At 44.1% G+C, this 26,238-nt stretch overlaps 1 protein-coding gene across 4 annotated transcripts in view; it reads right to left on the reverse strand.

Moving 5' to 3' along the window:
* Positions 1–26,238, reverse strand: part of cacna2d2a (calcium channel, voltage-dependent, alpha 2/delta subunit 2a) — a 337,274-nt gene that overhangs the window by 121,119 nt on the left and 189,917 nt on the right. For all 4 annotated transcript variants that reach the window (XM_053683490.1, XM_053683489.1, XM_017480023.3 and 1 more), the window contains one exon: positions 9,766–9,825. In XM_053683490.1, coding sequence (XP_053539465.1) covers positions 9,766–9,825 — 60 coding nt within the window. The remainder of the gene's footprint in view (positions 1–9,765; positions 9,826–26,238) is intronic.

Consider the following 26,238-nt stretch of genomic DNA (forward strand, 5'->3'; position numbering starts at 1 on the left):
TAAAAACACACACCTTTGTACACGTTATGAACTGACAGTTAACTGACAGTGAATGCAGGCTTTAAATGGTGTGAGATGACATTCCATAGCTTTTAGAGTGCATGTACATACAGCTAAAAACATGAATTTGTGCATCCATACATCCATTTTCTGTACCGCTTATTCTACACAGGGTCGCGAGGAGTCTGGAGCCTATCTCAGGGGACTCGGGGCACAAGGCGGGGGACGCCCTGGATGGGGTGTCGATCCATCACAATGCACAATCACACACGCACTCACACACTATGGACAATTTAGACAAGCCAATCAGCCTACAGCGCTGGTCTTTGGACTGGGGGGATGAAACCGGAGTACCCGGAGGAAACCCCGGAAGCACGGTGAGAACACATGGCATATTGTGATTAAAGCAGAGCTGCTATCACTCGAGAAAAGTTGATTTCATTTAAGCACAGAATCGCATGTAACCGAGACGCGCCGCGGGTTTCTCGGCAAACTCCACCACAAGCACGCATCTAACACGCAACTGTCTGGGTTGGTGAGATTAGGTCTGTAGTTACCAATAAAAACAGATGTGCACAATTTCAGTATTATATCCTCAGTCAGGTTCCTCTCTCTCTCTCTCTCTCCCCCCCCCCCCCCCCCCCCTACATTACACATTTTGATCCAGCACTGTTGCTTAAAAGCTGTTTATTTCAAGCACATCCTTTGGTCTCAACAAAACACAAGGAGGTTTCTGAAGATTCTGCTAAGACTCAGCAAGGGAAGGAAATGTGTGTTGATGAGAGAAAGAGAGAGAGAGAGAAAAAAAAGAGAGCGAGAGAGAAAGAGATACAGTAGGTGAACCCTTGAGGAGAGACACTTTAGCAAATTACAGCTAGTGCTGCAATCAGGAAGCTGAAATTACCAAACCTGACGGGTCACCAAGGCAACTGCTGGAGGCAGCCGGCAAAGCAGGTGTGTGTGTGTGTGTGCATGCGAATGCACGTGTCTATGTCTGTCTATGTACGTGTGTATATCCCAGGTGGTGGGTTTCTAGATATTTTAGTCAGTTCCTACTTGTGTGTGTCTTTCTCCTTTCATACAACAGCACCACTGATCTGGTAGGACAGATGCTCACACACCAGCTTGCTTTTAATGCACATGAAGCCTTTCATTAACTATTCATGCCAAAAGGACAGCCTCTCGGCGCACTAGCAGGACAGTGTCTCTTTATAACCTAGACGATGGTGCTGAAGGTCCAGCTGAAGCCGACTGACGTACATGCGTAAAGACATCCGATTTTATCTATACTAATCGGTAATCATTGTTCCGATTTCAAACTGCGACTTGCTGTCCACTTTGGAGAGATTATATAATTAAATCAACAAAGGAAGCACACACACACGCACGCACACACACGCACGCATGCACGCGCATTTAAAATGCAAGGCAGGGGATCAGCCTGAAAATAGACCACCTCTTGTTTTCACCTGAGTACTTTCCCTTCAAGATGAATCTTTCAGCCTGGTGAGGGACAAGTACAGAGGGCATCCTTTTTTCCCTCTTTGTAGAGCCAATTAACTCAAACAAAAGCTTTACTACACACAGTGGTGCGGAGTTGCTGTGGGCAACGGCGCTATTGCTACTAGTTGCAGTTCCTCCTCCAGCCACTAGGGTTTGAAGTGCACACGCTTGACGAGACGTCCTTAACTAAAGGAGGAATATAAGACGAGGCATGCATGCAAGGAGACAAACAGTCATAGCTCTTTGTCCATAGCATGTTTATTGACGTAGGAAGGTGCCGAATGAAGAAATACGAAAACACCGCATGAGTGCTGTACTCGTGAGCATGCAGTGAGAAAAAGCAGAGCGTACATACTGCATGTGTTGTCAAGCACAAGGGCTTTCTCGTGACTATTGCATGCACACATGCTTGACTTATGATGAAAGGTTTCATTGATTAGAGAATGATGATTACAGTAAATGGCCTGGAAGATGGTTCCTTCTCCCCATCTCTGTCCTCTGTCCTCTCTCTCTCTCTCTCTCCCCATCTGTAGGAGCACCTCTCGTCTTTCCCCTAATGGCACAGCTATTAGCGCTAATGCATTTCAAACATACAGCAGCTGCCACGTTCGGGACGAAAGCTCACGTCCTCCCGCTCTCGTTCCATCCCTTTCTTTCTCTCCCTCATTCTTCCCTTCTCTCTCGCCTTCTAACACGTCTAATCAAACAGGTTGATGTGCAAAATGAAGCACTTGCTCTACTGCAGTTATACAGTATGTCTAGACGCTCATCTGCAGTCTGAGACTAATGTTTATAATGAAGGGCTTGTGTGTCTTTGACCTTATAAACATCTATTTAAAATAAATAACACACGCAACGAGTGAGCTAATGTGAGCTACAAGATATTTTAATACACTACTTTGTTCCGTATATAACGGTACTTTGTTCCTCTTTAAAACACTGGTTCCAGCATTATACGCCGCCATAAAATTAATAGTGGCGACGCGTCCCCTGACAATAACAGCACTGGAGACACCTCCTATAATGTTTAACAAGGAGCAAGACATGTGTAGAGGGATCTTGGACCATCCACCTTCTTTATATTTTTCCATTTGTGCATGTACGCCATCATCCTCAACTCACACCAAAGGACGCAGGTTTATGAGATTGGTTATTATAAAAACGAAATCTACTTTTAAGAAAAGAAAGAAAAAAAAAAGAAAAAAAGAGAAAAAAAAGAAAAAAGATGGTGTTTCTGCAAGCGTTTCTTTATTGATTCTGAAGAATGTCTTTTATATGGTCCATCTATGTTTTGTTTGTTTTGCCCCCCCCCTCACATTTTGCTGCACTGTATTTATTATTATTATTTATTCTTTTTCTCGTGGACACATTCTACCGTCACCTTATGATCATCACCTGCACTGCCACCACTTTACTTAGCATCTTATTCTTACAAAATTCAGCTTACCGAGTGCCCTTGTACTTTCTGTTGTTTATTGTAGTGCTTTATCAAAACAATTCCCAAACCAATTCCATCCATCTATACATCCATCCATCTATACATCTATATATCCATCCATCTATACATCCATCCATCCATCTATACATACATCCATCCATCCATCTATACATCCATCCATCCATCCATCCATTTATACATCCATCCATCCATACATCCATCCATCCATCCATACATCCATCCATCTATACATCCATCCATCCATCTATACATCCATCCATCCATCCATCTATACATCCATCCATCCATCCATCTATACATCCATCCATCTATACATCCATCCATCTATACATCCATCCATCCATCCATCTATACATCCATCCATCTATACATCCATCCATCCATCCATTTATACATCCATCCATCCATCCATCCATCCATCTATACATCCATTCATCCATCCATACATTAATCCATCCATTTATACATTCATCCATTTACACATCTATTCATCTATCCATTTATACATACATCCATCCATTTATACATCAATCCATTCATCCATCCATCTATATATCCATCCATTCATTTATACATCCATCCATCCATTCATTTATACATTCATCCATCTATACATCCATCCATCCATCCATCTATACATCCATCCATACATTCATCCATCTATACATCCATCCATCCATCTATACATCCATACATTCATCCATCCATCCATTTATACATCCATCCATTTATACATCTATTCATCTATCCATCCATTTATACATCAATCCATTCATCCATCTATACATCCATCCATCCATCTATATATCCATCCATTCATTTATACATCCATCCATCCATCCATTTATATATCCATCCATCCATCTATACATCCATCCATCCATTTACACATCCATCCATCCATTTACACATCCATTCATCCATTTACACATCCATCCATCCATTTACACATCCATCCATCCATTTACACATCCATCCATCCATTTACACATCCATTCATCCATTTTTACATCCATCCATCTATACATCCATCCATGTCCAAGTATTAACCTCCTGGGAAAAGCAAGCGGGATGGGGTGAAGAAATCCTGATGATGATGATATTTCTACCTGTTGCAGAAGAGCTACAAGCTGAAATAAGACTCACGCAATGTTTTATGATGTGCCTCGGCAGCAGAATATAGCATGAGCATTGTATTTTGTTCACTTTCTGGAATATGAGCTAGTTGTTAATGCTAATCATTAATGCTGAATTGTTGTTGTTAGTATGAAAAGTCAACATTGTTGTTTTTTATAAAAAAAAAATAAAGAAGAAGAAGCTTTTTTGATTTCATTGCAGTCGCAAGTTATGTAATGAATGATGTGTGGTGCCCACACTGACGGATGTACTGAAAGCTTAGAAATTAAATGCACAGTGCACAGTTACTGGAACCCATACCGAGCTGAATTCAGTTTGGTAAATGGTGTGTAAATAGAGTCTGAACTAACTTGCGACAGTAAAAGAATTAACTTCAAGACGCTGAAAGAGACCAGATGATAGATCTGTGCTGCCCGGATGAACCATTTCCGTCTTATTTACTAACATCGGACTAATTTGAGTTAATAGGAGGATATTAACACATACTTGCAGTGAGATGTAATTACTAGCTAGATGTCGCGTAGAAGATTAACACCAAGATTCCTGCATTAATCAACAGAAACACAGGTCACAAACCAAATCTGACGGAGCGCTGAGCCCAAATGACCTTGAGAAATAAGACGCAATAAACCACTTTAATATCCATTTCACACGCTATTGCGTTCAGATGGATTTAAACGGGTCTCAGCCCCACTTCTGCTGTTGAGATTACTGCGAGCACGACGAGTCCTCTCCACAACAGCCTATTGTAACGGCCATAAGGGCCGACTGGCACATTCGTTACAATGGCTGGACTCATGAGAGCGGCTGGGATACGCAGCCGTGGAGAAATTCTTAAGGAGCGAAATCAAATCTGCAATCATAACTAGTCACAGGTGGTGCTAAAACTTGGATTGTTATCGCTAGCGTCATGATTTTGAGTTTAATAGCTCTTAGAAATAACACGCTGTATAGAGTTGCTAGTACATCTACGCTATAGTAAATACGTTCCGGGAACTAACAGTAGTTCGTTTTATGTGCACCAATATGCAGAAACATTGTGGGGCACTTACAGTATGACAACCATAACGCTAACACCACCTGCACAATATTATATAGGTCACCCATGCGCCGACAAACAGCTCTGACCCGTCGAGGCATGGACTCCGAAGGTGTGCGGCGGTATCTGGCACCAAGACCTTAACAGCAGGTCCTTTAAGTCCTGTAAGTTGTGAGGTGGGGCGTCCATGGATCAGACTCGTTTGTCCGGCACATCCCAGAGATGCTTGATTGGACCGATATCTGGGGAATTTTTGGACGCCGAGTCAACACCTTGAACTCTCCGTCATGTTCCTGAACGATTTCTGCAGCGTGGCAGCGGCACATTCCAACGTTTAGGTAGGCTGTACATGTCAAAGTAACATGCACATGAAGGATCCTGGCAGAACATTGCCCAGAGCATTACTGCCACATAGTGCATCCTGGTGCCGTCGCTTCCCAAGGTAAGTGACGCGCACACACCCCGCCGTCCACTTGATGTGAAAGAAAACATGATTCACTCACATGCCCGTTGTAGGCGTTTTCAGCGATGGACAGGGGTCAGCGTGGACACTCTGAGCGGTCTGCGGTCACACTGTGTGTTCCGACACCTTTCTATCATCACCAGAGTTAACTTTTTTTCAGCAATTTGTGCTACAGTAGTTCTTCCGTGGGCTCGGACCAGACGGACTATCCTTCGCTCCTCACACACACACACACATCCGTGAGCCTTGGGCGCCCATGACCCTGTCACGGCTTCACCGGTTCTCCTTCATGTACCACTTTTGGTAGGTACTAAGCACTGCGCACCAGGAACACCCAGTATGTGTGTACCAGCTTTGTGTAAATGTTTTCACAGGCCGCACCAAACTAAACATTTTCTTCCCTTCATATTCCTTTCATTAAAGCCATTACTTTGAAACGACCGGATTTCACAAAATCTGTATTAAATCCACATGTCTAACTGAAGTGAATAAGTGAGTTAAGCAGTATAATCTGTATAAAATTGCAGTCACTTGTTGCCAATCATTTGATTTCAAGCCTGTCAGTTGAAGTTTTCACTAGGGAGTCTCCTTTAGTGCAAAAACACACACAAACCCAGGAGCTCTCTCAGGTTAGGAACGTATTTCCGAATGTACTGGATGTTCCTGCATGGCAAACTTCTTGAATAAATTAGTTTGTATTCAGCTTACTAAATGAGGTCTAATGTGTAAAGTCTCACCTGTTCAGAGGTGTTTGTGAGCTCTGAAGACAGTTAGCCCAAAGGAATGCAGCGACATCTGACCTCGGAAGAGATATTTCAGACACGGGGTTAATGTGTGCATCTCCACACAGACAGTAACTTCAGGCTCCAGGTTTGAACTGAAGACCCTGGAGCTGTGAGGCACCACGACACCTTTACCCTAGATCTGTGAGCTGCATTAATCAAATCAGACACCGGAGGACTAAAAGCAAAACAGAAGGCGCCGGGTTTTAAGTTGTTTAACGCGTCTAGACGGAAAGATCCGGAAATGAACGGAGAAATTCTGATCTATAGTCTCGTATCTATTCATCTCAAACCCAAATGTGTTGGGTGTATAGCGAAAACAACAGGATTGGCCGTGCTGTTCCAGCGCTTTCAGAGGGGAAACTGTAGCCTAGGTATGGAAACAGCTTATGGAAAGTGCTTTTTTATTACATTAAGACTGTGGCTATGTCTAACATTTGAAAATATGCATGGCAAAATATTCAGCGTTTAGGTGAATGACGGAACGGTATTGCAAACAGATGCACAACACACAGCGTACATAACATATGCACACACGTGCGTGACCCCCCCCCGCCCTTTTTTTTCCTATTCTACATTATTGTACAATTTTGTACATGTTTTATGGACGCCTCTCCACTCTGTCTTCCTCCTTCCATCTCGCTGTCTTTTTCCTCTCAGCCTCTCTTCCTCCCTCTAACTGCTTTAACATGCTTTTCACTCTGGGTCCCTAATGTGCCCAAAAAGCATGGAGTCCTAATCTAATTACAGTGTCAGTCAGCAGTCTTCAGCCAAAAAAAAAAAAAAAGAAAAAAAAAAAGGAAACAGCGTACGTTTGCCAAACAAGGGAGAGAGAGGGAGAGAGAGAGAGAGAGAGAACAAGCCAGAATCACCAAAGACACTCGTCCTCGCTAAAGGACATGTCTCGTCCCCCTCTCTCGCGTGAAGGTGCTGAAATGGTTCGGGCCTCCGCAGCGCTTTATTACCTGGGCTAATTATAAAAGCAAATGAAATCAGCCCCGTGATACATTATTAATGCCCGCACCCCCATTAGGTCTCATTTGCAGTGTTTGCAACAATATGACATTTTCAAACTGTTTTCATGGCTGATTAGAAACGAGGAGGGCTGATAACAGGGTGGAGAGGGAAAGAGAGAGAGGCGGGGAGAGAGGAGAGAAACGAAAGGGTAGAGAGAGTGAGGAGGAAGAAGAAGAAGAAGAAGAAGAAGAAGACGACGAAGGCATCCAGAATAAGACTGTGTTTTAAATCAGAAAGAATGAAAAGGGGACGGGGCGGGGGCGGGGGGACCCAGATGAGCAAGGAGACAAAACACGAGTATTTTACCCGTTAAACGTGTGACGCCATTTTAATTTGCACGACGCACAGCGGCGAGTGATTTAAAAGCATGTAATGTCTGTGTGCATGCATGTGATAGTATAAAACGCGCATTTAGTTGCAGAGCTCTAAGCGAGGAGTGTGTGCCGTGATAGGCAGCACTCTCCCCGCCTCCCTGTGAGAGCAGTGGCTAAGCAGCCATGAACAGAAATAGGCTCTCGCGGTGAGGAGGTTTCATAATTATTAGCTTTAGAGTCTTTTCTCAAATATCCCTCGGGAGGCATGGGGTTAAAATTCCATTTGTAGGAAGTGTAGCATGACAGCAAGCATGGTCTCCCTGGAGACAGACGGCAGAGTGTGTGTGGTGCCAGTGTTTTTGTAAAGGATATCTGGAGTATGTAGCTGTGAATAGGGGCTGGAATATACAATGCTAGGGTTTGCGTGTATGTAAAAGTGCTTATGGATGTTCAGCTGCTGTATACTTTATGGCCTTTATGGCTATTATGCTGGACAGGATCGAATGACGGCAACTCACTTATCGGACAGACAGTGTCAGTGCTTCATTTTCTAGACCAGCGGTATTCAAGCTATAGGGTGTGGCCCAGAGGAAGAGTGATGGGCTGGGGTGGAAAATATAGATTTAAAAGACCATCTAAAAAATTTTTGCCAATCTTCATGCATTTGATAGCGGATGATCCAATTAACATTTGCGCAAGTGTTTAGTACTCGCCGATATTAACTGGAGCCATTTCATACTACTAATGTTTTGGTTTTGATGATAAAGTCAAACACAGTGGCCACTTTATTTGGTCGTCCCATGGTGGTACCTTTCCACTGATGGATGAAGTAGTAGGGGGGTGGAAAAATTGCGCGTAGTGACAGTTGTGCGTATTAATTCCATTTAATTCTATACCTACGAACTGCACCCTATAGAGTAGGTTTAAAGATCCAAAGTGTGTGGCGATCTCCATGCATCCTATGTACAGCCATAACATTAAAACCACGGACAGGTGACGTGAATGACACCGATTATCTCGTTACAATGGCAACAAGGGGTGGGATATATTAGGCAGCAAGGGAACTGTCAGTTCTTGAGGTTGACGTGTTGAAAGAAGAAAAAATGGGTAAGTATGTGAGCGACTCTGACCAGGGCCAGACTGTGATGGCTAGATGACTGGGTCAGAGCATCTCCAAGACAGCAGGTCTTGTCAGGTGTTCCCAGTATGCAGTGGTTAGAGTCTACGCAAAACTGGTGAACCAGAGACAGGTTCATAGCCACCCAAGACTCGGCGATACGCATGGGGAGCGAAGGCACAAACTGCTGAAAAACTGAATGATGGAAAAGTGAAAAAAGGTGAAGGCTATGATAGAAAGGTGTCAGAAAACACAACGCATCGCAACTTGCTGTGTATGGGGCTGCGTAGCCGCAGACCCGTCAGAGTGCCCATGCTGACCCCTTTGAGGAACATGATGAAAAGTTCTTGACCTGGCCTTCAGATTCCCCAGATCTCAAGCCGATGTGGATTACGCCGGACAAACGAAACGAGGCCGATCAGTGGAGGCCCCACCTCGTAACTTACAGAACCTAATGGACCTGCCGCTAACGTCTTGGCACCAGATACCACAGCACACCTTCAGAGGTCTTGTGGAGTCCATGCCTCGACGGGTCCGAGCTGTGTTGGTGGGACAAAGGACCTACATAGTATTAGGCAGGTGGTTTAATGTTATGGCTGATCGGTGTAGGTTTTTACAGAACATCAAGACACACATCTCTTGCCTGTGAAGCTGCTCTGAAACGATGGCAGTATCAAGTGCAGTATCAAGATCGATTAAAATAGGACTAGCGTGCAGTCATTTCCCACCATCTACAGGGGTTGTAAGACTTGTATCGCCAATGGAGAGTCAGAGAATGCATCAACGATTGATCCTAACAAAATCACTCACCACCATCATAGTCTTACCTGAACGCATATCATTGCAGTCCACATGACTAGAGCAAAGCAAAGATTACTGCTTAATTTAGATCCATACTGACGGATAGGAAAGCAACAAATACAGGTACACTTACTGTGATGTTGTCCCTCCAGGGGTGCAATGTCTGGATCTGCTCCGCCTCTCTGGCCAGCCTCTATAGAACATAAAATGGTCAAAAGGTCAGGGGTTAGGCTATAAGGGTTAATGGTTATATTTCATTGTATAGATATTGTATTTTTTATTATTATTATTATTATTATTTTTTAATCTAGCAGGCGAATACAAAGGCAAAATTTAGAAGCCAATGCTGCAGTTCTGAAATACATAAGCGAAAGCCAAAAAAAAGAAAAAAAGAAAGTAGAAGAAGTGTATGTGGGGCCTCTAGTGTGTAATTGAGAATTTCAAAGTAATTAAACAGTCAACACATTGCTTAAAGAGTAATAAACAATAGCAGAATGTGATCCTTGGCACGCAGATAATAACTAGTTCCTGACAGATTATTTACTAAACTAATCGTTTCCTGGATCTGCACAGAGCTCGGAGATTGTGGGTGAGATTGCAGTGTTTAAGAAGTCTGGGTCACAGAGCGCAACCTGGCCACACTTCCCAAAGCAAAGGCGACGATTTTTAGGACCGCTGGTAACAGTGATCCTTCTGTTTACATTTCAGCAAAAACGAAGAATCAAATCCAGCATCAGTGCATCTGTTCTACAGGTGATGACTTGCTTCTTAAACTGCTGATGCTGTAGCTTTCCCAGTGAAATTTCCAGGTTGGAATAGTCTCGATGTGTGTTGAAGACGGCAATAATCTCAAGTCACTACAAATCACTGAGTATGTTTTTACTCGCTGGCTAACTAGCTAATGCAAAAGAATGACAGGTAGGATATTTTTGCATAATGTATACTGGGATTTGCATCGTGCAGGACATTTATGCATGTAAACTGAAATCATGAATGCTCTACATCCATCCATCCATCCATCTTCTATACCGCTTAAACTTTTCAGGGTCACGGGGGAACCTGGGGTCTATCCCAGGGAGCATCGGGCACAAGGCGGGGTACACCCTGGACAGGGTGCCGATCATGCTCTACATACTTATGAAAAATAATAAGAGCACTGGATAAAAGGTGTGCGTCGCCCCTACACATATTATATGTCACACGGTATAGTTTCTAGGAAACAATAAAATGCTTATTGAATAGTTTTTAGAATTTCCACACATGAACCAGTAAGGTTTCCCCCATAGGGTGAGATGGGTAATATCGCGATACAGTGGATCCAGCTAATATTCTTTCTTTCTTTTTTAAAAAAGGTCTCTTTTTAAAATTTGCCCATTTAAATGACCGCTTTCCCAGACACAAAATAAGTTCCACCTTCAACAGATTCTGCCATTGGTTCCATTTCAAAGACCACATAGAGGCATACGGACAGTCATGTGAAAAGATAAGGACACCCCATGGAAATTGTTGACTTGGGCAAGCAAACGTTTGATCATCTTTGAAACAGTGTGCAGTAATAAAGTTAATACACTTGAACAAAACCACACAGAAACGCTAAGGACACAAGTACACCTCTGGCCTCGGAACCTGTAGTGCCCACTTTAGCAGAAATAACTTCTTGCAGGTGTTTTGCATAATTGTCCAGCAGGCTTTTTTGACCGCTCTTCCGTGCGATACTCTTTCAGTTGAAAGATGTCTGAGGGGTTTCTTGCACGTACCGCCCGTTTAAAATTCAAATCCGGGCTTTGACTCGGCCATTCCATAACCCTCCATTTCTTCTTTTTGAGCCGTTCCTCGGAGGGTTTGCTCGTGTGCTTAGGATCATCATCCTGGTGAAAAGTCCACTTACTCTTGAGATCTTGGCATGATGAGGTCACACGCCTCACCAGACACTAGATATGAGAGGGGTATAAATAAGGCAGGTTCCACCTGCACTCCATACGCAGGTTCTAATCACAGGCCCCCAACCTTCAACACCTGATTCTAATTATATGGATTTTAAGGTGTACTTACCTTATCCATGTCGCTGATCCTTTTTTTTTTTTTATATATATTTGTTCATTTTAATTGCGAAAATTACTACAAATTGTCAATTTTATGTGTCATTTGGTCGATTATATCAACTTTATTAATAGGCACAGTTTCAAAAAGGATCAAATGTTCGCTTGTAGATATGTCGAATAAAAAAAATACATTCCGTGGGGTGTACTTATTTTTTCACACGGCATACGCATATACAGTATACGCTCTACACTGGGCTTTTGTGATGTAAGGAGTTCATCTTCTCTACACAATTTTCTACGATATTCAGCAGATATTCAACGCTTACTTTTTTTGCACGGGAGCTCCAGAGTGTAAACACAGGAGTATGCCAGTACAACTTATCACTCCATACGCCAAAATAGCAGCCTTATAGCGGTCACAAAACAAAACCGCAGGTGAGCCGATCGACATGTGAATCTGGAGTGATCCAGCTAATACTTTCCAGTATTAACTGACATTGACTTCCTCCATCTCACGTGTTTTTGACTAGACTTGTATAGACAACTGGTTTGTAAAAAGGATATAGAAATGCTGGTATTTTTCTGTTCTGTTCCATATTGAACAGCCATAAATTGTCTATTACAATTTTCTAAAATGGTAAGCGGCGTACCAACATATCCATCCATCCATCCACTTTCTGTACTGCTTATCCTACAGAGGGTCGTGAGGAGCCTGGAGCTATCGCACGAGGCGCTCTGGACGGGGCGCCAACCCATCACAGGGCACACTTGCACACACTACAGACAATTTAGAGATGCCAATCAACCTACAGCGCAGATCTTTGGATTGGCGGAGAACCCGGGGAGAACACGCGAGCTGTACTGGAGGTATGAGGCAAATGTACTAATCACTAAGTTAGGATGTCATTTAAAAAAAAAAATAGTAATAAAATTGTACCAAACCACACAAGAGCTCCAGTCTGGATCTACGTTCAATCGCACGTTCCATTAAATCTCTTTAAAACACGAGCTTTGTTTTTCTCTCATGTTCCCTTCATAATCCTCACAGCAAGAGCGCCTGGGTCATGTCCAGACTCAACCCACTCACACCTGCCCTCTCGTCATCTACCTGTAAGAGAGCAGGGCGCCGACTCCCACACACAACGGCACGCTCAGACGTGACGTCCTGTGCGTCCGTCCTCACAGCCTTTACCTTACGCTCGCTCAACGACCAGCAGCACAACGCTGACTCTTACACACCAAGAAGACATGCGGTCTTCACTATACCAATTACATATGCAAAGTTATATACGGCGGATTCATCACGGCTTTAAATGCTGTCCAGCGTGTCGGTTCTGCACAAACATATTTCCGGATATTATCATAATAGCAACCGTTCAGGCGAGCAGGGCTAATTTAAGGGCAGCTCTGTGTAATGGCGTGGCCATTAGGAGTAATGTGCATTTCAAACGACACTGCGCTCCCGTGGGCCAATTCCAGCTGTATTAAAACCACACTGCCACACACGAGATTGTTTTCAACAAACCTGAGGGCACCGATCATGTATTTTTAGTATGCCATCCCCAGCTTGTAAGAACAATACTAGACCCATGGAGCCAGTTTGCCTCTGTTCTACTCACTCACACTCTCGTCCCTGAAAGCTCAACAATGAATATTCCATTTCATGATACGATCGGCATCTAAAGCGCTTCGGTATGATCGGCCAGAAGTATGATACAGTCTAAATAATGAGGCGGAATGACTCCCTGATAGCTCGAATATAGTAGTTTGTACACCACTCCGTATATAGTAGTCGTTATTTATTTATTTATTTATTTATTTATTTTATTTATTATTTATTATTTTATTTATTGCTCGAATAGAATGCTCGCACTTTGATATCACTTTTTGCATGGAGTGTACATGCTAGCGCAGGCCTCTGAAATCCTCGCCACGGTGCTTTAAAAAGAAATAAAATGTCGATTAAATTTAAAAGTAAATCCCGTCGTGAGCATCGCCGTGCAAAAGAGACTGGGCATTGGGGGTCAATATTAAAAGTAACAGTCAGTATGGGTATCTCATGGACTGCGCCAGATTGGTCAGTTCTTGGGGTCAGACGTCACTCCACTCTTCCAGCAAGTTCTCCATCACGTCTGGGGGGGGGGGCACACATGGTTACATGTAATTTTCCACAGCGAGGACGATCAGCGTGTGTGTGCGTGCGAGTGACTTACCCCAGACTAGACTTTCCTGACTAACTAAGGGTCACGGCGACCATAACACGGCCTGGATTTCATCTCGCTTCAGCACAACCCGACTCATCCGACAAACGGCTTGACAATTAGTCGACGAGTTGCGTCCGTTGTGAAATGGTTCGTTTGAGAGATATTTTTAAATGGCCATGTTTATACTTCATTAAAAACAACAACAACAACAACAACAAAAAAACCATCAGAAGGAACAGATTCTCTGCTTACTAAATGAGTCTTAACCAGACACTGTAAAATGTCTCCATCTGAAGCTATATTTAGTCCCTGTTCTGAGCCGAGGCTCGTACGATTAGCGCTATACGCTGAGCCTGATGATAAAAGGTCTTCTCTTCAGAGAAGAATTGCGGCTCAAGAGTACACGGACGCCTTCTCCGAGAGGGTGACGTGGGGTCAAACTCATTTAACGGCGAAACGATTAGGAGCGGTGTGTTTATTATTTACCAGCTGACATTTAAAGATCATTAGACTATTGATTTACATACAGTTACTCCTGCTCACGTAAGTGAGATGCATAGAGCTCAACAGAGATGACATTTAGTTTGATTTTTCAGAACTCGGCGGTAAATATTTACCGCGCAATCCGTATCCTTACCAGGGATTTGACATTGTACCGGTATCCCTGTACATCATATCATATAGCAAGAACATCTGAAACAGCGAGATCGTTTAATGACGTACGACACTGCTACCGATCACGAGACGCCTAAAAGATGCAGCACGTCCCTTTAAACGAACGCGACGAGGCGTGCCGTTCTAGGAGAACAATCAACAGCGAAGGGCTGTGATGTTACTGCCAGGAATCTGATTATCATCACCTCTCAAAGAGCTTTATTCCTCTTATGCCTCATCGAGTCCATTAAAGAACGACACGTCGTAGTTTCTATCCGTTTACAGTCGCATCTTATCTTGCGGAACGTTCACAAAACAGGTTAGCTACGACACAGCTGTAAGAAACACTCGTAGGCAATGAAGAAAAGCAGCGTGTCATGTGACAGAGAGGCGGGAAAGTCCCGCCTCTGTCCCGAAGACTCGGTTACGAAGCCCGACACTCCAGACTCCTTGCGTAAATCGGTCCGCGCGGGATTCCGAAACGGTCGCGTCGCAGAGATGAACGCAGAATCGAGCAAACTCGACAACTTTCGGAGCAGCTTGCGATTTTTCAAAATCCCCGCGGATTTCTGCGGGGTGATGTCATCACAACCAAATCAACCATTATACATTTCGCTTTATTATTAGGGATGGGCGAGATCTTATCGTTCGCGATAGACGGGTAGAAACTCTCCCCGCGGTGAGAATCAGTCTTCACGATAATAACGATAAAGCGTCGGGGATGACGTGTTCCGCTACGATCTGGAACTGGTTTGGTTACGGAAAATCCCTTTCACTTTTAGATCAGTGTTTGTGTTTCTCAGGCTCAGAAGACTGCATGCAGCGGTCACATGTAGCAGGAACAGTGGTGAACGGTGCTATATTTATATCTTCACTGATATGTTCATCGCAATATATACCAGAAAACATCCTGATAAAGTTTTAATCGCCCATCCCTATTTATTACACAAGATCTTTCCAATCCATTTTTATTAGCCTCAGATCGTGTGTTAAGTCCCTGCGTGCAAGCTGTTACTACACAGTGTCGAGGAACAGTCGAGGAACGCAGGTACAGGGCCTCGATGGTTTTATTCAACGAGGTGACCAGGACAAAGACACAGTCCAAAAACACGGTCAAAAAACATGCAAGGGTCAGGTGATGAGCAAACTGCATAAACAAGGGCAGGCGAGAGCAAAAAAAAACATGCGAATAGCAAAAACTAGGTCAAAACCAGAGAAACCATCGATGAATCTTGAGGCTTGTGGCGTAGACCGCTACAAAGAGCCACAGCGCGTTTACTTCACAGAACCGAGTGTCTGTTTAAACTGAGAGAAAGCTGGCGATTGTGATCGAGTCCGGGCGCGTGTGATCGGTAACCTGGCGAGTGAGAGACGATCGGTACGTTTACATGGACAACGATATTCCGATATTAACCCCATCGAGACGATACTCTGATTGAGAAACCTTGATGACCTTAATCCGGCTAAAGTCATACTCGAAGTAAACACAAATCATCAGACGTGTACACACCTTAATCACACTATTAACGTCAGGACCTATTGCGACAGGACACGTACACACACGGCAGCGCTCGACCGTTTTACAGCAAACGAGAGAGCACGGCCGCGTCCCGAACCGCGTACTTACTTACCATATAGTAGCTGAGATACATGTATCTCGGATACTGTATAGACGGTAAGTACACTGTTTGGGACGCAGCCCACGGCTTCAAGCAGTCGTCTGTTTGCACGTACAGCACGACTAATAATTAACCGCGCTTTCGTAAAATTAAAAATGAGACACCCGAAACTATACGGTCCCATAACGAAGACCGACTGTATGTCGATACGTGGAATCCTGGAGGGACGTCGTGACGTGTGCTGTTAATCGCTCTATGTTCTATAACACGCAAAACCCCATCATGAAAGGAGTGTTCTAAAAGCGACTCGTGTAAACACCTTAATCAGAATATTGTCTTATTCAGAATAAGGTCAGTAATTAGATTACCGCTGTCCGTGTAAACGCAGTCAGTCCCTGCGTCTCAATTCGCCTCCTTATACTATGCACTAAAAGTATGTACTCCTTTTTTTTTTTTTTTCTTGTGAAGGTAAAGTACATAATTTTGAGCGTGTAGAAAAAGAGTATGCAAGTTCTGGGACATACCAACGCGTCATGTAAGGGAAGAGAAGCCTTGTTGCCTAGATATGCACACTGTCAGCGTAAACACTCCCCTCGTTGCATCCCTCATATAATTTACACTAGATCATTTCATTTACCATCAAGTAAATTATTATTTTTTCCCCCTCCACATTTCATTTACACCTCTATACTGTGAAATGAGATCCTGCAGTATGGACGTGACCGGACGATGAGGGGTCTACGGCTTTATTTGTATGAATGTGAACACAATTTTATTTTCGGAACTGGAAATACTTGCATAGGTACAGATACTTACGTACGTCACCGTTTTGTTTCGGAGTGGGTTTACTAAATTACTCTATACTTGTATATTATATTTTATAAGACCATGGGCTGTCTGAATACTCGATTCTGATTGGCTGGAAGGTGTGCGTTCAAACCGTTGACTGCACAGATAGTTCCAGTCAGTTTAATCACCGTTCTAAATCGCCTATAAACAATTGTAACCATAGTAACATACAGTTGCATACAGTAGTTAAACTTAGCTTGGTTGTTAGTAGAGACGCGGCACAGATGCAGGTAATCCACACACCTACACTCTCTCTCTCATAACTATTTATTGTAAGTGATTCAAATAAATGTAATCTTATGGCACTACTTGATCTCTGTGTATGATTTAGAGCGGGCGGAGTTCATGATATCAAAATACATGATATACTGCAAGCTATGAATCTGGTCCCATGGGGCTGTTGCACTGGGGGGTGTGTGTGAGAATGTCAGAAAGTATTCCTGCGTTCTGGAACTTAAAGGACATTGGCTGGTGTATTATCTGTGAAAGTTGATTTGACTCCTTTATCAGTCCGCATGATCTGTAGTATCCTCCCTCTCTCTCTCTCTCTCTCTCTCTCTCTCACACACACACACAGCAGCGGAAAGCTTCCCCTGTACTTCTCGATGTCTTTTCCTCATCTCTTGTTTCGATTTTCTATCAGACAGTTTTTCTTTTCTTTTTTCCTTCGCACTTTCTTTTCACCTCATCCAAGTCTTTTGTCTCGCATCATGTTTCAGACCAGCCAGTGCGAGTGTGTGTGAGTGTGGCTCTGACTCTGCTGTCTTGAGCACAGGTATATACACGCTATGGTGTACAGATCAGAAAGAGGTGGGAGAGGATCTATAAACTGCTCTGAAAGGGGGAAATGATCATGACAATGGAGAATTTATCAGTCACATATACATTAGCGCACGGTGAAATTCTTTTTTTCTTCCCAGACTGCCACATGTCAGGAAGCTGGGGTCAGAGCACGGGGTCAGACAGGATACAGCGCCCCTGGAACACAGAAGGTTAAGAGCCTTGCTCAAGGGCTTCTGACCTTCCGATCGGTAACCCAGAGCCTTAACCATCAAGCCCGTTAGATAACGCACAGAGTAGCCCAGGTCAGTAAGGTACGCTCTCACTGTTATCACTTCAGAGCGGCGTATTACACGGCGGCACGGCCGACCTCATAATATTACTCCACACTAATATTATTTCGTCCTCGTGTTGGGTCGCACCACCCGGTCCTCTCGCTCTGAACGTATAAACGTTTGCCTTTAATATGTATAGCTGCAGTTTGGGTGCGATTCAATCAACTATTAATATGCACACACACACACACACACACACACACACACACACACACACACACGCGTGGTGGCTAGCACACGGTGTCTCACTCCCGATTCCCGTTCAGTAGTCTATAAACTACACAATATGACCACCGAGTTAAAAGAACTTAAAAATGGTATGGCGCACGCCTAGCCGTGGATTATCCCTTACTTATAATACGGGTCTTTGATGTTTTTTCATTTTTTTTTATATTTAATAGCATGTCTTTTCATGAAGACTTCCGCATCATACTGTACTGCCGCGTTTCCACCGCAGGAACTTTCCCCAGGAACTAGGGACTTTTTGAGGTGCTCGATGTGTTTCCACCGCAGGGACCGGGTCTAAATTACGCGCCGGGTAAAATATTTCCCCTTCAGAAAGTCCCGACTCGGGACGTGGTACTTTTTCAAAGTTCAGGAACTTTGGGGAGGGTAGGACATGCTGATTGGTTAAGTGCACGCGGCATTTTTTTATTATTATTTTTTTTTTGCGGCGCGAACTGTAACAGTTGTTTATTGCGAATCGAATCAACACGACGGAGTTTCTTAAAAAAATTCGACCGACGACGAGGTTCACGCCGAGGACGAGATACAGCGACGACCTGCGGTGAAAAAGCTGAGCATTGTTCACGCAGGAAACTCCTGTTACTGTTCAAAGGTTTGTGCTCCAGTCAGAGCCTGCGATGGGTTTTTATGAGCCGAGCAAACATTTAAAAATAACCCCATCGTTAAAATCCGCTTACTTTGTGCCGATAATCAGTTTGATTGTAGCATACTTCGAGGCTCCATATCCTCGCTGAGGGCTTGTCGCGTGCAGTCATGCTGTAACGTCACCGGACTAATTTGCCTAATCTTCACTGTACTTTAGACCACGATGGAAACGCAGACAACAAAGGTCTGGAGGATCCAAACGGACCCTTGAAAAAAGTTCCTGGGATTAACCGTCGGTGGAAACGCGGCTTTATAGTAATGTAGCTCTTCTAACGGGATGAACTGTTGTCTTACGGACAGTGCTCCGACCTGCTTGATCTTTCAGAGCAATGAGAACATGAGCTGGTCCAGAGAGAGCAGCCCTAACCCTAGACCTTTAACCTGTCCAGGGCAGCACACGCGTAGTAATTAAACTTTCTATTTCCAAAGCCGCACCACAGCACTGCTCTCAGGTCAGCTGGTCCAGTAAGAGAGGCTGAAATGGACCCGGAGCGGCGTTCACTGAGGCCTGGCGACGAGAGTCGCTTCATTCTCTGCAGCGTGCTCAGCTGGGATTAAACCCAATCACCAGAACTACTGAGTCAGAACACAGCCACAATAACAGATGGGGGGAGAGGGGGGAGAGAGAGAGAGAGACGGGAGGTCCTTTAAACATTTCAACTTTAGCGAAAAGTCATCTTCTGTCCATCTCTCTCACTGTGTGGCTCAAGGTTTTCGTCTATCTTCTGTGTGCGCTGGAGAAATATGCGAGTTGCTAGGACACAACTATGTAGTTATTTGTGTCTGCGACTTTCACACCGTTCACCTCGTAACATTTCTTCCGTTTTGATCTTAACAAATGGTCTTTGTAGCATCCGGACGTTCTCAGTATTATCGCTTTTTCTATTGTCCAAGCTCTTAAACCCTGGAGCGCGGAGAGCGCCTCACGTTTCTCCATCACACTCAGAACAAGGACGTGTGCTGCATTAGCGTGTATGTGTGCGCAACCGCGCAACTGTTTCCTGTCGCCTTTCGCACACTCGCCGCTTCTTCTCCGCCGGCGCCCCTTCCTCCCTGCCTCTCGTTTCCACGGCGACTGTTGCCAGGCGGCACATGTCACCACAGCAAAACAGCAGCAACGGCAAAACCGCCCACGTGTTCTCCCGCCTGCCACACCCACACAAATAAGTACACCCCGTTGTTGGAAACTGTTGGCTTTTTTTGACATAGTGGGACAAGCAGACATTTGATCCTGTTTGTAAACCGTGCCTGTTAATAAAGCTGTTACAGAAGACCTTCAGGAAAAAGGTCGTGGATGACTATGGGTCTGGCAAGGGATTTTAAAAGATCTCCAAATAATTTCAACTAGATCATTCCACTGTAAGGAAACTGACAATCAGTCCAGGACGGGCCGTCCCAGCAAATTCAGCCCGAGGGCAGACCGTCTGATGCAAAAACAAGTCTCCGAGAACCTCCAAAATTTCATCACGGGATCTGCCAGTAAGTCTCGCAACTGCTGGAGTCAAAGTGCACGCTTCTACAATCAGAAAGAGATTGCACACATTTGACCCGCATGGGAGGCGTGCCAGGAAAAAGCCACTGCAAGACTACAGTTTGCCAGTGAGCACATAGACAAAGACCAGGCCTTTTGGAATAACGTGATCCGGACGGACGAATCAAAGATAGAGTCGTCTGGCCACAGTAACAGCAGACGTGTCTGGCGCAGACCAAATCCCCCAAACAAACGGCTCAAAAGGAAGAAATTGTGGATTATGTAATGGCCTAGTCAAAGCCCGGATTTGAATCCCATTGAGATGTCGCGGGGGGGATTTGAAACGGGCAGTAGGTGCGAGAAAACCCTCAATCATCTTGGAACTGACGGACTATCGCATGGAAGAGCGATCAGAAATTCCAGCAAGCCTGTTGGACAATTATACAAAACACCTACAAGACGTCATGTCCGTTAAAGCAGGCGATACTAGCTTCCGAGGGTGTACGTACTTCTCTTTTCCCCCCACAGAAGAATATCACGTCTATTTGATATTTCCGTGGGGGGGGGTGTACTTATTTTTTCACACGACTATAAATATATACGTCTCGACTTTATTATTATTTTTTTTAAAAAGAACGTATATTCACAAAACAATGCGTTTCAGTTTCAACTTCCAGATGGAACAGAAAAGTCCGCACTCGAGCGTTCCCCAACAGCGCGGCGGGGGCTCAGAAACAGTTGGCTGTTATAAAATCAGCTTGTCCTGAAATACAAAAAACACACGCACCCCCCAAAAAAAAAAAAATGGAATGGAATAAAGGGGCGCTCGTTTCTCTCGGGAGAGCAGCGAACGCGTCCCACTTCTCCGTGCTGGAAGCAGACTCTCGTCTCTCGATCCAGTTCAATCCGCTGAGAGTGAAGAGCGAGCCTGGCAAGCTCCTCTCCTGTTCACTTCAAATCATTTAGGCTGCGGTTGTCTGAAGGTAATTAAAAGTCTATTGAGAAAACAAGTGGGAGCGAATGGAATAAACACAGGATAATGCTTCCGACTGGGTGTAAACATTCCACGCGCACGCACGCAAAATCAAACTGACTGGAACCGGGTCTCTTTTTCTCCAAACAGCACGGGTATGTCTTTCTCGTCCTTAATCCCGTCCAGACACAACACGTCCTGCTGAAACAAACAACACACACCTTCACGGAATGCGCAATGGGTTTAACAGCTATAAAGGGAACTGTACTGGTTTTTAATGAAAACTGTAATAGTCCCTGTGGGTGTCTGCGTTTAATGGTTAGCTGACGGTTCGTAATGGTGTTCGTAGTGGAAACCATTAGAATTTCTCTAATGGGGTTCTATCGGGTTTGGTTTTTTTTTTGTGCATGTTTACTTACCAGCAAGAACTTGTACCATCATACGCACATATCCAAGTGCTCCCGTTCTCTCTCACACACACACACACACACACGCAAAGGTGCAGTAAATGCTGACGCTGGTGAAAGTAGGTTTTGTATAAAAGCCATGAGTGGGCTGGAGAGACCAGTCACACACACACACACACACACACACAGCCACTTTGCCCCCTCTCTATGAGAGAAGCTGAGCATGCAGTATGGTCAAAACTGGACCATCTCCAGAGAGGATGAGATGCTGAATGACAGAAACACAAAAAGGAAATCAAGAAATATATTCTCAAGGGAATTGTGTCGAACGTTTAAGGTAGAGAAATTCACGATAAACAACCTGCACCAGCCTATTTACGGTACAGCATCTGGGTACACAAAATGAGAGACAACCCTGCTATAAAAAAACAATAATAATAACAAAAAAAAACAATAGAAACCCTCATAGAATTTGTAATGGTTTTAATGTGAATTGTATGGGTTTTTAATGGACACTATAATGGGTCTCTACTGGTAATTTGTAGCCTTCTATTGGTGGCATGGTATGTCTAACGGATACCGTGACCAATACTGGTAATGGTAACACATTTAAAGGTTAGCTGATGGTTTGTAATGGTATTTGTAGGGGAAGCCATTAGACTTTCAGTGATGGCTTGTGTTGTTTTGTTTTTTCTTCTTCTTCTTCTTCTTCTTCCTGTAATCCTGTACGTTCTAGAAAAAACACTGGAATGCGTCCTACAATTCTTTCTTTGTTTATGCGTCATAACGTTTTAATAAACATTTGTCCGCTTGATTATGTTCGCTTTAAAACGCGTAATTACTTTGCCAGTTCGCGTCATTTCAATCGAGGGGAATGGAGAGAGAGAGAGAGAGAGAGAGCAGCACTCAATCAGCTGCCCCCTCTCTCTCTCTCTCTCTCACACTCTCTCTCTCTCTTTAGCTAAAGGATAGACTGTTTATTTCAACCTGCTGTCTCAGTGCCCTTTTCTTTACTCATGTTTCCTTGTAGCTTTTAGATCTCCTGCTCCAATCAAGAAACGGCTTCGGCAGAAACCAAAGGTCGCCCGCCGCTACTGAGCAGACAATTATACTATAGAACTATTATTCCTTTCTTCACAGGCAGGGGTAAGAGAAGTGAAGCGACAGAGGATGACAGCGCTATATAATGTCTGAGCTTTCACCAACAGACAACAGCTGTGTTTGACAATGCGTATCGCAAGCATTTGTGTGTGCCTGTTTGCGTGTGTGCGTGTGTCCGTGTGTGTGTGTGTGTGTGCGTCATTGTCCCTGACTGCAGTGATGTGACACACACAGGAGGAAGATGCTTGAAATGGAACATGCAGAGCCAGCCAGCTCTCAAAGCAATTACAGCAGATTGGGGACAAATTAAAACAGAGGCCTCGAGTGGACAGATATATATGTGTGTGTGTGTGTGTGTGTGTGAGTGTGTGAGTGAGAGAGAGAGAGAGAGAATGAGACACCCACTGATATTGGATCCGTTCAGGAAGACTTGACCCTCCCACACACATTTTCCCAGGATGCACTGCTTTTTCATATTCTGCACCAAACCAGTGTGACTCTGCATTTCACCTTTGTAATGGACGGCGCTCTGAACAAAAACGCCATGACACCTTCCACATGAGATGCAGAGCCTGAAGGGTGCACCCAAAAGCAGGCAGGTTCAGGATTAGTTCCCAAAGTCCATTTGAAGAAAAAGAAAAAAAAGAGAAAAAAAATAAAAGAAGAAGAGCTACGTTTTGAAGGCGGCCGAGAGAAAGAAACACAGCGAGAGAGAGAGAGAGAGAGAGAGAGAGGAGAGCGAGCGGGCGAGAGCCACTACGACTCTCATCTGTAGCCTAATCAGGTAAAAGCCACTTGAGGAACGCTCGTGATGAAGGGCCGCCGACATCGCGAGCATCAATCAGGGCAGGTCAAGGCCAGCTGACACAGTACATAATGGTGGATAAAAAAAGCTGTCCACTCTTTTCTCCATCTTATTTTCATCAGCTTTAGCGTGTAAGAGTGTGGACTCCGTCCACAAAGGGCGGAGTGATTTTCAAGGACCGCTTTAAGCTCTCCATCAAGTCGATCTGGGTGTTTCTTCCACAGCTCCAGACGTCCGCTCTGCAGAACAGTTGCTGGAAAATTCTGCGAAATAATGAACTGCTGAATAACTCGAGAACAGCTTAATAATGGAGTCACTGACGGTTGGGGGAAGTACGAGGATTCTAGGTTTCGTCTATAGGACTGTCCTTCATTACTGCCAATTAGCTTGCTTTGTGTCTCTGCCAAATCGTATGTCTGCTAAAACAGGATTTCCCATCCAATTTTTCTTCTTTCTGTGCGTCTCTCGCCTTTTAGTACCGTTCCTGTTTTTAATTTTTTTTTTTATCCTATTCCAACCTACACTTTGAAGTTATAATAAATAAATAAATAAATAAATAAATAAATAAATAAACAGAGTTAAAGACGACAAACTGTGTATTCACTGTCACCTAGCACCACTCCTCCAATGCAGGAAATTCTGTAGAGATTTATCTTCCTTCCTGCCTCTATATATATATATAGTTGTGCCCAAAAGTTTGCATACCCCTTGCAGAATCTGCTAAATCTTAACACTGTTAACAAACTGAAAGGGATCATAAAAATCCCATGTCGTTGTTTATTTAGTTCTGTCCTGAATAAGTTATTTCACATAACAGATGTTTACATGAAGTCCACAAGACAAGATAACAGCTGAATTGATAAAAAAAAAAAATTACCCCGTTCAAAAGTTTACGCACCCTTGATTCTTAACACTGTGCGTCGCTACCTGTCGATGATCCACGGCTGTGTTTATGTTTTGTGAGAGTTGTTCATGAAAAATCCTGCAGGTCCTGCACCTTCTTTACTTTTCCAGCATCTTCTGCGTATTTGAGCCCTTTCCAACAGCGGCTATTTGATGTCCAGATCCGTCTTTTCACACCGAGGACGACCGAGGGACTCGTACACGACTATTACATAAGATGCAAACATTCACTGATGCTCGAGAAGGCAACACGATACAATAAGAGCCAGGGGTGGGGGGTGTAAACTTTTGACCAGGATGATCGGTGACATGTACTTGAGGCAGTACTAAATAAAAAAGATCTTTAAACAAACTATATATATATATCTCTCTCTAAAGGGTTGATACAAGTCAAATCTAACAGCCAATTAAACCACTCTGTTGTGTAAGAACACAATAAGCTCACAGTCACATGGCTTTGAAACATAAACAGCTTACCGATCATTACATCCTTTTATTTAATTATTCCATAAATAAAACATCGCGGCTGATCCTGACAAGGACGCAGCCAAAAAGAACTTTAAACCCTTTTCAGTTTCACACCGAGTGTGTTCGGTACACGTTAAATACACTCAACTGTCAGCAGCTTTCACCCTGCTAGCGGCACAGCAGCTGATTCAGTTCCTCCAGTGACACTGCCATTTACCGGCGAAGGACGCCGTCGGACCGCGGGTGTTACGGCCGAGAAGATAAAACCTACGAGGGCAGACCGTCCGTGTGTTTTCCAAAACGTACAACAGCAGCGCTCATAATGAAGCGAAAAGCAGTGTCGATTTTAGATGCACTCTCCAGCACCCTAAACCTGCTTCAATTTCCCCACTCTTAAAGGTGTTATATCGAGCCCTACAACAGCGTCTCCCTTTCAGAAAGCCTTGCATGACGATACGATCATATGAGTTGCAACAAGACAGTGAAAGCTGGCTAATCTGAGTTACTACCGCCGACTAGTCCAGTTAGTTGCTAGCAGACGATGGGCCGTGCCGTTATAAGAAGAGAATATACGCCGAGGCGGTGTAATACGCCCCAAAGTGTATTCGTTTTGTAAAACAGCACGGTCCGAGGTGTGTTATTCTGCTTATTACAATATGACATTTATTAACAAACAATGCATGCTTATTGATGAGTAACAGATAGATTTCATGTTGTGGAACATCCGTGAGACAAGGCGGCTCCTATTAGCACTCATGCTTCAGTAACAATACAGTTTATCCCTCACCCGCGTCTGTTCTCTCTCGCTCTCGCTCTCTCTCTAACAACCCTGGAAGCATAAACTCCTCTGTCCTGACGACTTTACAAAGCACCGTTCCTGTTAAAAAGCCCCGACACCCAAGACTCCTTCCGCAAACGTTAAATAAACACCTCCTAACAAGGAACATCACCACGCCAACAGTTACGCATTTTTCCTTGTTAAACAACAACATCGCATTTAAACCTCCTCGTTATTACGAGTCTATAATTATGCACGGCGTCCGCCATACAAGTTCCCGTGTACGGGCTGTTACCATAGAAACAATAACGTATTCGAAAGAGCGC

Source organism: Ictalurus punctatus, chromosome 11 (genome assembly GCF_001660625.3).
Source record: "Ictalurus punctatus breed USDA103 chromosome 11, Coco_2.0, whole genome shotgun sequence".
NCBI lineage: Eukaryota > Metazoa > Chordata > Actinopteri > Siluriformes > Ictaluridae > Ictalurus > Ictalurus punctatus.